The 17,375-nt window shown below is 42.7% G+C and overlaps 1 protein-coding gene across 4 annotated transcripts in view; it reads right to left on the bottom strand.

Moving 5' to 3' along the window:
- The window catches only part of IQSEC2 (IQ motif and Sec7 domain ArfGEF 2), a 154,445-nt gene that overhangs the window by 83,912 nt on the left and 53,158 nt on the right, over positions 1–17,375 (bottom strand). The window contains exon 1 of one of the 4 annotated variants that reach the window (XM_063294283.1): positions 7,219–7,409. The exons of the other annotated variants lie outside the window; for them this stretch is intronic. Within the exon in view, the coding sequence (XP_063150353.1) occupies positions 7,219–7,232 (14 nt within the window). The 5' untranslated portion in view covers positions 7,233–7,409. Of the gene's footprint in view, positions 1–7,218; positions 7,410–17,375 lie in introns of those variants that run through there. 4 annotated transcript variants of the gene reach the window in all.

Genomic DNA, 17,375 nt, shown 5'->3' with positions numbered 1-17,375 from the left:
CTGTCCTCTAGGGAGTGGATATCCTCTCTAGGAATACATATAAAAGGGTAGAGATTTCTTTTGTTGATGAGGTACTCCTTCAAATAATGTCTCCTTTTCACTCACTTCAATCTGTCTGCCTGCCTCCCTATCTCAGACATTATATTCTATACAGACGTTCAGGATGCTATACATATATTACACAGACATTACACAGCCTGTATGTAGACAGTTGCTCCTCACACTTCAATTCTTAGGAAGAGAATGTCTGGTTACTAACTGATAAAGGACAGATATACCTTTGTGGTTTTAGAGATAAAGTGTTAAAAAAATGTTCCAACTTAAGGTGGAAAAGGAATTAAAAACATGAAGGATGCTTCACAAAAATACTTATTCATAAGAATGACAATCCTCAAACCCTTGTTTAATTAGGATTAAAAAACCATTTGGGTTGTCTTATTGACACATGAGACCACTGTCACCATCATTTATCATCTTCAGAAGGAAGCCCAAAGCAATTATCCTGATAGCTTTCCTGCAGATGCCCAATAATTTGTCTTTTTGCTGCCTTTAATAGCCTCCCTAAAAACATCATCTCCGGTGATTTTCCAGAGCTTCAGGAAAAAAGGGGACCTTTTCATCACTGCTCTCTGAAGCCCTCATAACTGGAATCTTTAGGAACTCAGCTTGCTAATTTCTTCAAAACAAGTGAAACACCCATTGCACTTTTTGTCTTAGTAAGCCTTTCCTAAGTTGGCAGAATCCGGATAGCCACTAAATGACAGCAATAATGTGGATGTTTCTGTATCCCTTTGTGGCCACCTAGATTTGTGCAGCCTGGGCTGGGTAGCCCTAGCCACTTGCTCCCCTCTGGGAAACTTTGTGCTTGTGAAAGGGCAATCCGCTCATCTCTAGAAAGTGGAGAAATCTCACATAACTGTCTTGTGACAGAAAAGAAAGGAAGGAATGTGCTCCTATGTCGAAAATAAGGGCTCTACATTTGAAAGTGCAGTTAAGCCAAGTGCTTTTTAAAATGGTAAAGCATTGTTCATAGAAGCAGAAAGAACAGTACAATTGCCTTTGCTCAAAGAAATTCCAGTATCTTTTTCTTTCTCACATAAGTGTGCATGCACGCACACACAAATGGGCTTTTTTGGAGAGGGGGAGGAAGTAGCAAAAGGGCTGACTTTTCTAAGCCATGTTCTCATATATGGAATAGGATCTATGAACCAGGCATTTACAGATAAAAAATAGCAATTCTGTCCACTGTAAGAGTACCTAGAAAATGTTCTGCTGAAATTATGCAAATAGTTCTATTTCATCATAGGACGACACTGCTCACAATGGCTAAATTATACAAATATATTTCAACCTAGGTTTTGGTGGTTTGTATGTTGCTCAAAGTCTATGGAAATTGAGCAGTACAGGTAATCCTCGTTTAGCGACCGTTCACAGTTACAAAGGTGATGCAAAGTAACTTTATGACTAATCCTCGCATTTACAACTAATCCTTGCATTTACGACCTTTGCAGGCCTGTAAAGCAAAGGAAAGCTGAAGTAAGATCATAAGAACAGTTGTGGTTTCACTTAGCGACTATTTCACTTAACGACCAAGCTGCTGGTCCCAGTTGGGATATATAGCGAACCAGTCAGTAAGACAGTCTGCAGCATATATACAGATGCATAAGACAAGGCCTACTAACTTAAACACGGCCAACCAACTATGTCCTGCAATCTGCCACATGCTCAGCAACCTCATTTTTGCCTGTCGCAGACAGTTAAAAGGATTCTCTTTCATTCTGGTGGGTTCTTCTCCTACATGGCTGAAAAGCTGCATCAACTCTGATGGGCCGCAGACCATGGGAATGCATCAACAAACCCATCACAATCATTCACGCATACTACATTCCTGGGCCACTTGGTATACTCATTTTCTAGTATGTGTATTATTTCTGGCTAGGCTCCTTATCTTTAATAACCTTATAACTAACAGAAAACTTGCTAGAAATAAAAAATACCAGCAATCAGGCAAACTGAAAACAATGCATGGAGCTATTGTCATGAAGGTGTGCTGCAGCAAAACCAAAATCTTATGGCCCCTGAAAGACTCACATATTTGCTATGGCACGAGCCTTTGCAGATGGGAGTCCAGTTCATCAAACACAATTAGTAAGTCAGAATAATATTCCAGGAATTTGATGAAGTGGGCTCTGATCCAAAGCTTGTGTCATAGTAAATACATTTGGGTGCCAGGAGAAAAGCTATGCTGGTTGCACAAACAAACTTAACATGTAACGGTCAGTTTCCCTAAAGACTATTACTGCATAGAAAAGTAAGAAGCAGGCTTTAAATATACACATAAATGCACACATTTAAGCACACATGCATGGCAAGAAAAAAAAGAGAAAACTGATCAGAATTAGCAACTCCTCCATGCTGAAATTGTGTCAAGATCCACTTACTGACACACAGATATTCTTGTTGTTAACGGTCCCTCACCCCTGCTTCCAGAGTTCCTATCTGAGACATTTGATGTATATTCTTACAAGCCTCTCAATCCTCCTGTGCATATCCACAGTTTCTGCCTGAACTGGAACCATCTGAACAGAACAATCCCAGGCTCTCAGAAGCCTAAACTGAGATGATCTCTCTTGCCTAATATAAGCAGAAGGGGTAGAGGGGGGAGACGGAGGTAGCTGTTGATGAAATGTAATTGAAATCAACACAGTTCAGAGGGGCAGCAAGGACTGGGGCAGAGTGAGCTGTGACAGGTATAAAAATGTTGTGATCATGGAGAAAATGAAATCCAGAATTCCCTTATGCTGGCAAAAAAGCCTCTGTTCACCAAGCTGGCATCAGGAGTTGGCATCTGCCAAGGGAAGGCCCATAGGGAAGCCCTGCCTCTACGGCTCCAGCTATTGTTATCGCCTGCCCTGAAAGAATAAGCAGCGGCTTCTCCTTGCTTTGTTCTTTCGCTTTGAAGGGGACATGGATTGGGCCAAGAGGACAGGGGCAAGAAGATGGGCAGCGGTAGTGAGAAAGTGAGAAGGAAGGGGACTTCCTGAAAATATCCCATCCAGGCCCCACCTAAATGTGGACTGGCTGTGGTCCCTACCCAAAGCAGTCATGGAACTCCGGAATCCTGACGGTCATGGAACTCCGGAATCCTGACGGTCATGGAACTCCGGAATCCTGACTTGGCGATCAGAACTGCTTGCCAGTGATGAGGAAGAACCAGCTTTTCAGTGCTGTAAGTCTCCTTCCCACTTGGGGTGTTGGTTGGGAATGATGGAAATGGTAGATCAACACATCTCCTCTACAGGAAGACACTCCCACTCCACCCCAGCACTGCCTCAAAGGCCTCCTAAGGGATGCTGGATTTGTGGATCAGGTGGCATGTCCAGATATGGCAATGGCTTTGAGTGAGGACGTGGGTGGGTGGGATTCTGAGTGGCTTACCTGCAGCCTGTGTGCCTGGCAGGGGAAGCTAGTTGCGAGTGGAGAAGCGACTGAGCAGAGCAGCAGTACTGGTGCAGAGTGGGACACGTGGACGACCTACAGAAGGCAGCAGAGACGGAGCAACAGAGAGAGACAGGAAAAGAGAGAAAGATAGGAGGGGGGGATGGGAGGGGGGATAAATGCGGGAATGGATATATGTAAAGATGGATAAAAGGTGCGTGCCGAAATGGAGAGGAAGAGAGAGGGGAAGGAAGAGAGAAGAAAAAACACAAAGTCAAGAAAAAGAAGGACAGCACTGAACAAACAGAAAAAAACATAGCAACGCCCCCAGGCCAAACAAAGAGACTCAGCCACATACCAGGCCAGGGAAAGAAGGAAGAGAAAGAAAGGAAGAGAGGGAGGGAGACAGGGAGGGAAAGAACAGACAGCAGCAGTTCTCAGGGACAAGGATGTGAGGCCAAAAAGCCACAGGAGCTGGGAAAAGCAAGGAGGTAGCAGGGCTGTCTGAACCCTGATCCAAGACAGCAAGGAAGCATTAGGGGCCACAGAAATGAAGAGGCAGAGCAACTGGCTGAGAGACAGCCTAAAACCAGCAAGAAGTGCTACTCATTCCATAGGAAGAGTCAAGAGATCAGGTAAGAACGCCAGAGGTTGGATGCCTTTAAAACACACACACACACACACCACCAAATAGGGAAAAAGCCTTGGGTGACAAAGGGGACCTAGGGACCCCGTGGCAACCTCCACTACGCAAATCAACCATGAAGTTAGACGTGTCCAGCATGGTCTGCATCAGAGGGAATCTTCTGGCTCACCCCTGTGATTCTGCCCTTCCGTAACATCCTCCCTCCTTCCCATGCCTCTTATTTTGAAGGCCCAGGATGGTAACAAGGCCTGGGGCATCTAACAGAAGGGAAAAAAGAAAGCATCTGCATGTAGCTAAAGACTCAGGGTTCCCTAATGTGACTGCACAAGGTTAAAAGAAAGAATTTGCTGAAACCAGGGCTCCAAAAGAAAGCCAAAGGAGAGAGAAACCAGCAACGTTCTGACCAGCCCCAAACACTACCACACCCCTGCAAGTCAGGAGAAATACACTGGGGAGGATTGCAGTCTGGCCCCACCCTCTTTAAAACAGAAGGCTTCAGAAAGAGAGAGAGAGAGAAAGACCACACCACAAAAGTCCTAGAACTTTCTCAGCCACGTACTATGAGATAACCAGCATGGGGAAAGGAGAAAACAATGACTGGAGGGCCATAAGTTTGCTAACCCTCCCCTCCCCCTCCCCCACCCCCAAATAAGGAAGCCAGTTTGGGGGAAGGGGAGCAGAGGTGCAAGAAAGATGAGCCCCATCAGAAGCTTTGCATTCCAGCCACTACAGATACAGAAAGCATCTTCTGATGTACTAGCACAGAGACTTCCTCAGGGTTTAGGCCCAGAACCTATTTTTACCCATAAAACTTGGCTTCGGTGTGCATATCCACCTATTTATTAAAAGCAGGTGCTGGGTTTTCAATCTCACTCCACTGCAGTCCCTGCTGCCAAATAAACAAGCAAATCAATCTTAAACTAGGGGAGGGGAGGTAAATTCCAAATGGGAATAGCACTCATTTGCTATGGCTCTCATTCTATTATGGAATACAGAATGCAAGCGTTGCAAATGGCAAAGGCAGTGGCAGGAGAGATTTCATGCCCAACACAGCTTTATTTCCTTCCATATAAGGACGGACTTGTACTCACTGCTGTGGGGAAAACTCATTTGGAACACTCTAGGCCACCCCACCCTCAGCACTCTCAAGCATATATGCCTCTGCCTTCCTCTATCGTAAGTATATGCTCCTGGCAAAAAGAAAAAAAAGTGCCATGGCCATGTGCAGAATGCCTTTGCTTCAGCACCAAGTAAACCTCAACAGTTCTGGGTACATTTCATAGCAGGAGGCAAAGCTAGTGGGTGGGATGCATTTGTCTGCACATTAAATCCCTCACTTTAAATTAAAAGGACATACAGGTGAAAGTACTACCTTTCCAGATCAATTCAAGGCTGGGATACCTGTGCTGCCCCAACTGCTATCAGACTACAAGTCCCATCATTAACCAAGTATGTATATGTGTATGTATTTGTTTGTATGTGTATGTATGTATAAAGGTAAAGGTTTCCCTTGACATTAAGTCCAGCACTCTAGGGGGCGGTGCTCATCTCCGTTTCAAAGCCGAAGAGCCGGCGTTTGTCTGTAGACACTTCCATGGTCATGTGGCCAGCATGACTGAACAGAACGCCGTTACCTGCCTGCCGAAGTGGTACCTGTTAATCTACTCACATTTGCATGTTTTCGAACTGCTAGGTTGGCAAGAGCTGGGACTAGCAAGGAGAGCTCACCCCGTCACACGGATTCAAACCGCCAACCTTCCGATCGGCAAGCTCAGCAGCTCAGTGGCTTAACCCGCAGCGCCACCACATCCCTGTATGTATATATACACACACACACAAATAAATAAATAAATCTCTTGTTCTCATTTCCAAGAGCAGCTGAGAAGATGCTACTAGGGCCTCCAAAAGATGGGTTTTTACATCATAGCCTCCAGAATGCCTTTGTATGTGGCCATAATAAAGGAGCACCCTGGATTTCATCTGCATTCTCTCTTTCTTTTCTCCCCATTCAACCCACTTTTTGCAATGCTCCATTGTCTACTCAAAATATTCTCAAAAGGCTCACCCCCATTTCTTTTTCCTGCAACTGAGGTTGGAGCTCAGCAGTTCTGTCTTCTCACACCCCACTCCCTTTCTATCCCAGGCTCTGCAGACTACAGGGATGTAAACATGTTCTACTTCCTGATTACAGCAATGTGCACACATCACTGAGTTTACTAGAAAAAGTACTTTGCTGATGCAATTCATAAAGTGCAGCATGAGAGGGGAGAGAATGGGGAAATGAACACTGGGGCAGCTCCATATGATAACATGGCTCTCAAAAAGTCATAAAAGATAAAATTCCTGAATAAGATCAAAATGTGTTTCAGTCGCACTGTTGAGCCCATAGCGTCTCTTTCGAAAGATGTGACCTGAAACCTAAGGATATGTGGGTCATTGACTCGCCAAAAGGCCCAGTGGATGAGCTTCATTTCCAAAACTTGGGCCCCTTCTCTTATTCTGTAGCGTGCCAGTCCTCCTTCCCCAATATGCACTTGCCGCACTTTGCTCTATCAGGCTTGGGTTATTTGGAAAATCTGACATTTCCTCCCGTCTCACATTCCTGCATCTCCTCCTCTGGCGGCATTTCCCCACGGAGGAAATATTTCTCGCAGGCAGCCCGAAGGAGAAACTGAATTGGCGGCTTCCGGCAGCAGTGCTTCACCTTTCCCCCCACCAAGCTTGGAAGACAGCGCTTGCACCTCTGTCTCTGCATCTCAGTAATCCCTGTAGGCATTCTTCAACACGTTACAGAAAGAGAGAGCAAGTTTCTTACTAGTTCAGCATTAACTGCGCCGTGTTGGCTGAGTGCATCCACTCATTTAAAGGAAAATGCACCTCCCCGGCTGGATCTGACCAAAGTTCCTCTCCGGCGTCGGACACGAACCCAGCAAACACCCACCAGCAATTGGCCGCTGGTCTGCCAAGGACTCTTCCCCGCCCCCTCCCTTTCATAGTGGCTCTCCCTGATTGGCAGCACTCTCCGCTGTAACACTGCCCCCGATCGATCGATCGATCGATCGGCAGCTGCCTTCAAGGTGCTTGTACCCCACCGCGTGCACCCCTGCCAGGAGAAGCAGGAAGGGTTCACTCACAGGTCAGACTCCATAACCGCTCCGTTGTCGCCTTCTTTCTACGGTCTCTTCTTTCTGCAAACCTCTCCCTTCCCACACTCGACCCACCCACTTCCTCAAGGCAGGGGGATCCAAGGAGCCCAGAAAAGCGGCTCAGATCACCCCTCTTTGAAAAATGCAAGGCACAGAAACTTGCAGGGCGTAACTCTTTCTCTTCTCTCCCACCCCATCAGCTGATCACCCTAGACGGAAATCCAGGGCCGGGGCAAAAGGATTAGGCAGGGAGTACGTCTGCATTAACATGTTAAATGCCGGCTTTTTTGTTCCTAAGTGTTTTGAGACAAACTATGAAGCCGATGAGAGGAGGGTTTCTCCTATGCCTGAGCAGGAAGACTAACGGCTCAATTCTTCTTTGCTTTCCGTTTGCCACTTCCCTTTAAACAACTTTTTAAAAAATTACATGATTTGAGAAAGTGGTTTTTCAATATATATCACATATGCACAGCAACGTGAACAGGAGGCACAGCAAAATTCATAAAATGCAAAAAACATGTTTGCCCAGCGGAAAATAATCATCAATTAAAAAGGAGGAAAAGAAAGGAAAAAAATAGAGAAAGAAAAACATGGACACTGAAACTAGTCCCATCGTTTTCCACCCAAATTAGAGTGAAGCTCAGTGAAATATAATGCATAAATTAAATAGTCCCAAATCTCTGTACTTTCCCCAGCCTATAGCTAGTCTTCTTACAGATATTTAGCATATGAAAAGAAAGGCACTTAAATGACCATGTGTATATGGATATTCTTACCGTTACCATTTCTACTTCCACAATTAATTTATCCTCAAATGAAAAATTCTGCCATTCTGAGACAGCATAAGATCTACAAAAGCAATTGAATCTAGACATTTCCCCTCCTAAAAATCATCAACTGATTTTTGAGAAAGTGTTTAAGAAATTAGCACATGATTTTTTTTAATGGCACTGAATGAAATGACTGTCAAACTTAGCTGTTCCTAAAGGTACCAGATCAGATTGAAAAGTTGGTAATCCTCCCTCTCCTTAAGGAGACTCACAACAGTCCAAGAACTCCTAAGAATCATCAGGTTTTCTGGCTCATTGCTTTTACAGTCCGTAATTTAATGGGCCTTTATAAAACCAGACTATTACTCAACATAGCAAAGAAATACAGAAGCCTCTCTCTACTGCCACCTATTGCTTGTCCAGGTTTTTGCAGCCCAGATAAAGCAACTATAGGACAGACTCTGCCTGCTAGTCAATGCAGCACAGCCTTCCTCAATTCAGTGCTATCTGTGAAGGCCCACAGATAACAGGATTGTCATTCAACACAACTGAAGACCACCAGGTTGGGAAAGGCTGGTACAGTTCTTACTGAGCTACACAGAAAGCTGCTGGCTATCAGATAGTTTCCAATGTGCATTAGGTCAAAATTTTGTTCAATGTTCAATTCACTCATGAAAACAGGAGTTAGCAAAGAAGCAACTCTTAGTTTTGGCTATCATTGGCAAAATAAAGATAATAAAACTATCTTACAAAGCTAAACATTGCTTTTAAAGTGTTCATAGGTGAAGTGCTTTGAATCCTTGAAATAAACTATGTAAAGTTGGATTTTTGGAAAAGCCACATGTATCGTCAACATTGCTAGCATGTACCAATTTTAGTTGAATGGATAATGATAGATATTTGCAATTTTCCCATATCAACTTGCAAAGGTGCTTTTGACTTGCATGAAAAAGGAAATGCTTTGAGAACCATTTTTCAAATTCCTTTGACAGGGTGTAACAGATCATACAGTATGAACCCAAATATGGAGCATAAAATGAACACACTGAGAGTTTTTCTTCACTGGAGGCTATTTGAAGACAGAGTGAAAAGGGAAATAAAGATTATTTTGGAATTTCATCTTTGTGAATTCCAGTATGAACTGATCAACTATCGTAGATCAGAATCTAGTTATTACTGCTGTTTGCATTTCCTGGAGGTTAGAGTACTGCTCACAGAATGTTCCCTCAGGGAACAGGCCACAATCCACAAGCACTACCATATTTGTGAAATAAGAGTGGTCTCTCTCAATCTGATGCCCTCTGAATTGGTTGAACATTGATTTTTATCATTCAATCCAGCTTGTCCAATAGGAGATGGATGGGTGGATGGATGGATGGATGGGAGCCTTTAATCTCTAGCCTTTCTCAGTCTGGTGTCCTGTAAATGGATTGGGACTGCAATTCTACCATTCCCCAGCACGTCTGAAATGTGCTAGACTGGGGATACTTGTAGTCCAACACACATCTGTAAAACATCAGATGGGGGAAAGCTATTGTAAATCTGGCCCAAATAACAGATAAAACAAGAACATGATGCTAGAATTCTGAGAAGGCAGTGACATCAAGCTCTTTTACAGCACAGGATTCATGAAACAAAACTGCAAATTAATTTGCTTCGTTCCGTTCAAGGTTTATGTCCCTTAGGAAAAAAAAAACTTCTTCTGAGGAGTGCATTCCAAGGGCAGATTTCACTGTTCAGAATACCCCAACACTGAGACATTTCCAAACCTCGTTTCCCTGAATTTCTTTTCTATGCTTAATGTAAACAAAGAGAATCAGCAGCCAAATATTCAAGACAAAACTTGAAAGGCATGGTCCTGCTTTTGAACCCAAGATGTTCTGGGCTAGGTTCTCTTTAGGAACAGTGACATTACTCACACTTGAAGGTATTCATTTCCACTGCACTTCCAGGGCGCTGAAGAAATCTCTCAGGAGGAAGCCTTCAGACAAAGTAAAGCTGAAGGTGTGATTGTTCTTCCCACAAAGTCTTCCTTCCTTTATGCTATTCTGCTGTCTCAGTTGATAACGAAAAATAACTAAGCTAACCTCTCTTTATTATAGCTGTTAATCCTGGTTTCCTAGTTACAAGGGAAAGCTTTTTCCCTAAGGGAAGCCAAAGACAAATGTAAGGGATAACCTCCTTGATACAAAACAGCCACAAAAGCTGTTCACATGATATACCAAGACCAGCTTAGCACCAGATATAAACTGAGGCCAGGCCTGGTTTGCTTGGGAGCAGCCATCTTGGTCAGTATTGGAGCCTGCTGTGCACAGGCTGATCAGTTGACACTCCTTGGTTTATCAAAATTATAATTTTTAAAAATCTATGATGGCTGAATTGAGGTCAGAGGCATTCTGGACAGGATGGGGGAGACTCTAGTTACAGCAGTCCCACTTTGCAGCTGTTTCAGCATCTTGTCTTATTGTCTACGAGATAACGGTAAGCCGCTCGGAGTCACTGTGAGTGAGTTGGGCAGCCATATAATTTATTTAATAAATAAATAAGGGTTGATCTCATATTAATCTTCTCCTTGCCCTCATATTTGTATGACATTGGTAATCAAGGTTAAGAACTCTACAACAAAACTTGGCAATAACTGTAGTTAAGACATTCCACCTTAATCATAGTGTAAACACAGCCAACAAGAAGCATTCAGTTACAGCTCCCTGCTATATAATTCTGTCAGTCCATCCTTCTCGCTTGTGACCAATGAAGAGCCACAAGTTAGCATTTCTAGTCATTTGCTTTTCACATTTCCCAGGTACTGCTGCCCTCTGGTGGCAGAGGAACATCACTGCCTAGAAAAAGGCATCAGAAATAAAGCTTATCTTGTAAAATAACTACTGGGAGGGAGAAAAACAAAACCAGATCTAACATTCAAGCAGAAAATACGAGTGTCGTTTTAATGCATTCCTGCAGCTTTATAAGAATGTAATTAGCTGCCCAGAGTCGGCTGGAGTTGGGCAGCATCCAAACTAAATAATAATGATAATAATGTGTGAATTCATTTTCCCTCTTCTCCACATGCAAGATTGACTATCTCCAAAGTACTGTAACTACAGTAACGGTGCACCTAAAACAAGTTCACATTTGGATAAAGTCATGCTACCTGTATAATACATCCGTTAGCTTTTAAAGTGTTTTGATACAACCGAATGGCTACAGCCAACTAATACAGCTCTCCTTCTGGAAACTTCTTCAGCATATACTTCCTATGATTTGTCATAGTTACAGTTTGTCATAGTTACAGTTACAAGACATTCTTTACAGACAGATAATATCTGTTAAATAACTGCAGTAGGAACAGCACATACGAAGTTGAAAAATCAGGAAGTCACCTGATTAATCTTACTTGGTAAGTTAATTGCCAGGATGAAAATTAAACTAGGGATAGTATTGGCTTACAGTATCATATATTGTGCATACAGCAGAACATATTTGCCTCCTAAATTATTCCCATCCTCCAGATCATCCTTTCCCCAACCTAGAGGGATTGAATCACACGTATATTTTGTTCAGCATGCATCTTGGCACTGATCAGTGTTAAAGCAGCTAAATTACAGCAAGTATCTGTGACAGGAAGAGATGAATAAGTTTCCCTCCTGGTCATTTATTTGTGAGCACAGGCAGAACTCAGCGGAGATACAGATATTGCATTAAATCAAGGTTAACTTAATAATGGCTTATTGAATATGCTACAATGGCTGAGTTCACACATAATGCTAAGACACATAGATACAGTACTGTCTGAATGTCACACTCTCAGCCCAACCCACCTCACAGGGTTGTTGTTGAGGGGAACATAAGAGGCGGGAGTATTAGCCATGTTCACTGCCTTGAGTTATATATTAAAAAGGTGGGATAAAAATCTAATAACATGAAAACTAATTTTATACTTTCTGCAAAATCTTAGGCATCTCTGCTAAGTCTTCTCATATCCAGCAAAACTTAATCAAACTCAAGTCATTTACATCAATACATCTCACTTGCCTGATTCTGATTCTATGTTTGCACTACAGGCCTGATCATATTTTTTGAAGAAACCATAACTGACAAGATTTGCACAATATTATAAGCCAAAACCATGGTTCAAAAAGCACAAGTGGTTTAATGTAATATACTAAGCCAGAATCATCTGGCTTAGTACACAGTGATCCCTGGTTTCTGCCTTGGAACATGGTATTCATCTGGGTTTATGAGAACCCATATTCCTTCACATTTGTCCTTCCTTCTCTCTTACACATACACAATAACACCATGGATAACACAACACCCCAGGATTACTCCACTACATTTCCCAGGTCTGCTGCATTTTTATTTGCTCATGCAAATCTTTCAGGGATGTGTTATTAACATAAAAATGTTAACACAGATTTGCTATAATCACACTCACTATAATTACACTTGTCTCTTCCCTTCCTAATTTTAGCCTCACAACAATCCTTTGAAGTAGGCTAAATCGAGAAGCCTTGTGTTTAATGGTACTCCAAAATCAGGAACAAAGAAAGTAGCTTTGCTCCAAAGAAACAGACATGCTACCTTACACTTGCATCTCAAGGCATGGTGGTATGGATCTATGTCATTAAAAAAAGTGTGATGTGGTAAGTATTGGATTTAATTTTGTAACATTAATATTTTTTTAAATGATGCCCCTGCCTCAGAGTACTGTATACTTAGGGTTACAAGTAGAGCTACTTATATCTGCTCTTGCATGGAGCTCCTTTCAGTAATGGCATTTAAGAGCGAGTGCTTCAGTAGTTGCTTCATCTCATTTTATTGCAGCACTATGATGACTGAAACAATCTTTTCTTGCAATGCAACTATTAAACGCATAGGAGGTTTCTTTGGGATAGCAACTAACAAATTTCATGAGTCGCTGCAGGAGAGAACTGGCACAGCTCTAGTCACTAGTGAGCTTTTACCACAGAGTTACAGGTTATGATGCGTTAAAGCCAGAAAAGCCATATGGCTGGGCTCACTGAGCCCCACAGGCCATTAGATTTGCCCTCTATTATTTTGGAAGGGAGCCTAGACCCTCCTTTCAGCCCTTTTAGAGGACAGGGATGGATTGGCTTAAAAATAGGAAAGAAAACCAATCTCTATTGAGAATTGCCAGAGAACAAGTTGAAGTTCTCATGTGATTTCAGGGGTCTGGGAAGGAAGACCAAGTGGAGTCAAGGAGAGCAATATCAGGCACTAAACTTAGGGGAACAGAGCACAGTAGAAATAGCAGCTCACACCATATTTGCTTAACCAGCCCCATAAATGCAGCAGATCAATGCTCTGGATTTGGCTAAAGGCAAGCAGGCTGCCTGCCTTGGCTCTGAAGGCTGAAATGACTCCATTTATACTGCGCTCACTCAGTATAAAGTTTCACTGTGCCTTTTCTAGATCCAGCCTGTTAGGTAAACTCAGAAACCAATTAATTCCAGGTCAGGAAAGGAATCGTTCTGATTCCAAAGTACCCTGGATTAACCATTCCCCAAAGTATCTTGTGATGCCTGCCAAGCATTTTCAAGCTAGGGTCTGGATCACTGCTCCAAGAAAATGAGAAATAAAAAGGTGGGCCTGGCAGGTATAAAACATGCCTCTCCAACACTGATTGGATGCAGGTCTCAAGCAACACCCACTCAGTTCTGTTTAGCCAATCAGAAAGGGGGCATTAAGCCTCCCCAATATTCTTCTGATACAAGGGTTCATGGGATACTAGCTAGGATCTAAGAATAGGGGGGGAGGGTGTTTGCCAAATGGGGGTTCTCTGCTGCCAGATGCGTCAGGAGGAGCTATGATGAATTAGTGGCTGTCTGGGTTGTGTGTGTTTTCTGAGAGCAACCTCAGAGAAGAAAACAAGTCAGCTCCTGAAAAAAGAACTTGACATTCTCTATTTACAAAAATTAGCCTAATTTTAAGCAAAAACCTGGGTTGCTTTCTAGAAATGACCAAGGTAGGGTTTTGAGATATAATTGTGCTAAATCATGGACTGCTGTATCAGGTTTATTGAACATCATAGACTGTATTGACTTAACACACTGAGCCAGAGCTTGCTTAACCAAGGTATCCTAAAACACCACATTAGACTGAATTCACACTATACCACAATCAAGTCACATGTTGGATTAGTGCATTGTGTGAACCTGCCATAGTGACCTGATTTACGCATATGTCCACCCAGGTGTTGGATGTTGTATCAATCATGTGTATCAATCCCATAGTGGAATGGAGACAGTTATTCAAGCTACTCAGCATGTGACCAGAGGCACTGTTCTGCAGATACCTGTGAGGTGCTTTTGTGAGGTAATGAAACCACATTGGTTGCTCTCATTGATGACTTCTGGCAAGATCGAGATGGGAGGATGCGACTCGTCTGACCCCTTGCTTGCTCCCTCAGCAGCATTTGGTACCCTTGGTTTCCAGGCGGGAGTATGGGAGGGGAGAGATCAAGCCCTGGGGAGCTTTGTTACAGAGAATGCAGGGCTTGGTCCTCTGTCCCTGCTCTCTGACATCTCCATGACACCACTAGGAAAGGCCATCCACTGGCACAGAGTGAGGTGCCATCAGTATGCTCATGATACCCAGTTATTCATCTCCATACTGAACAAGGCAGGAGATGTGGTGGAGGACCCAACCTGAAGTCTAGAGGCTGTTACGGTCGAGATGGAGAGATAGGCTTAGGTTGACTCTTAGCAAAATCAAGTGGATGTAGATTTGGAAACCAACAGTTTGCAGAGGTAACACATCTTTGAGTTCAATTAAGTTATGATCTCCCAGACAGGGCTGGTTCCTAATCTTAGGATTCTCCTGGACTCACAACTCCTGTTTGAACAGCAGGTGGAGCCTGTGCCTAGGAGAGCTTTTGCACAATTCTATCTTGTGCATCCATTGTGGCCATTTCTAGAACAGGAAGCATCACTTTTGGTCACTCATTACTCTGTCACCCTGTGGCTAGACTACTGCAATCTGCTCTACGTGGGGCTGCCCTTGCAGACCATTCAGAATCTTCAGCTGATTCAACATGCAGCAGCCTGAGCAGTTATGGGAGTACCCAGTGCACCCTGTACTACCACTACTGCGGGGACTGCCTAGGCTGCCAGTTACCTTCTGGGTGAGATTCAAGGTCCTGATTATCATCTTTAAAGCCCTACATGGTTTAGGACCAGGATACCTTCAAAACTGTCTTCTCTAAGTGCAGTCTGCCCATCCAGTGAAGTCTAGTAAAGGGAGCTCGCTGAGGTTCCCAAATCTGAGAGAATGCCATCCTCAGGGATCTTGTCCTTGAGCAAGTGATGTCCCCCTCAGTCTTTGGAACAGCCTACCCCCAGATATTTGGACCACTACATCCCAATTATCCTTTTGAAAGGCAATGAAAGCATGGCTCTTCTGGAAGGCATTTAGGGAGGACTGAAGATTTGGCTATCCAAATGGTGACACACTGATGTTTATGTTCCTGATTTTTAATATTTTAATTTTATGTTGTTATTTGTATGCCACTCAGTTTTTTTGGAAATGAAACAGCATATAAGCCAAAGTAATGTACAATAAATAAATAAACAAACCATGGTTTGCAAACCTCATTAACCGTGGTAATTTTTCATGAGAAGCCCAAACTCAACAAAACATATTGTAACATATGAATTCTGCCTAGGAAGACCCAGAGATCCCAGATTGGGCCACCAGACATGGGAGCTTTGGGTCTCAACTTCAGCATCCAACTTCTCCATCTTCAGTGATTGACTTCAAGAGTCCAAAGAGCCTCCTTCCATCACTTTTCATAGAGGTCTAGATAAGTGCTCCCATACTGTGACAGGCACAAACAAAATCAGGGAGGGACACAACAAAGCTGAACATTTGATCAGTGTCTGGGGTTGGAGGTAGGAATGGTGTCGTGTGCATGTTCTATTCCATGGTTGCTTTGGACTCTTGCCCAACCCTATCCCCCAGAGTAAATCTAATACTAGCAGAAGTGCCTTCTGTAAAAGAAGTAATTACCACATATTTTTGTCTGTATACTGGTCAGATGTGATGTCCTTTTACAGTAACAGAATTCTGAGAAAGGATACACCTAAGAGGATAAGAACTGCCCACTGGGGATCAGAGCATTGCAGCATTCTCTTTTTTGCATCAGACAGCTGTCTTTGGGGCCTTGCAAAGAGGGTAGGAAGCAAATGGCTATCCTTAGTCATTTGTTATTCAAATACAGGTAGTCCTCGCTTAATGATCACAATTGGGACCAGGATTTCAGTTGTTAAGCAAAGCGGTCAATAAGTGAATCCAACCTTATTTTACAACCTTTTTTGCAGCAGGTGTTAAGCAAATCACTGTGGGCATTAAGCAAACCACATGGTCATTAAGTGAATCACATGGTTCTCCATTGATTTTGCTTGCCAGAAGCCGGCCAGGAAGGTCAAAAATGGCAATCATGTCATGCTGTGACGATCATAAATGCGAATCAGTTGCCAAGCACCGAAATCAGGATCACGTGACTGGGGAGGGGGAAATGCTGCCACCATTGTAAGTGTGAGGACTGGTTGTAAGTCAGTTTTTCCAGCACCGTCAAACTGTCACTAAACGAATGGTTGTTAAGCAAGGACTACCTGTATATTCTACCTTTCTACATGGAGGCTGTTTAGCATTAATGGAAAACTAAGCCTACAATGCTACAATGGCTGAAAAAGTAAGTTCTAAACTATTATTATTGCTATACTATTAGGGTGTATAGCACATGGCAGGCTGTAAGAGTCACATCCCCCTTCCAGTTTAAATAAACCCATCCACATCTGCCACGAAGGCCTCTGGCACACTATTTCCTTTTAACTTCATCCCCCTTCCACCTGCTTTGTGTAGTCATAATAGAGATCTTCCCTACAGACCTCCTGTAAGAATTTCAAAAGAAAGGAAAGGTTGACATTCTAAAACTGCGCATTTTTATATATATATATATATATATCCTGGCATACATACATTTTAAACAAATTGATAAATAGTTGATTAATCAACTATTGATTAATGGTTAAGTATCTATGGACAGGTTGAACACTAAAGCTTTCTCTTTCAGAGCTTTGGCTTTCCTATTAAAACAGTGGTTTCAGTGTTCCTGATAATAACTATAATATATAGTTATTATATATATAATATATAATATTATTATAATATTATATATATAATATATAATATATAACTATAATATCACACATATCTGTTAACATCAGTGCTGTACTTCTGTAGATGACAGTGATATTGAAAATACGCTGTTGTGGGCCCAATTAGAGGGTTATTACTTGGCATTCTTCCTGCCATTAGAAAATAAGGATGATTACAAATTTCCCAATTTAAGGT

Source organism: Candoia aspera, chromosome 2, assembly GCF_035149785.1.
Source record: "Candoia aspera isolate rCanAsp1 chromosome 2, rCanAsp1.hap2, whole genome shotgun sequence".
NCBI lineage: Eukaryota > Metazoa > Chordata > Lepidosauria > Squamata > Boidae > Candoia > Candoia aspera.
Note: the sequence above shows the minus strand (reverse complement) of the source record. Positions and strands in the feature narration are given on the sequence as shown.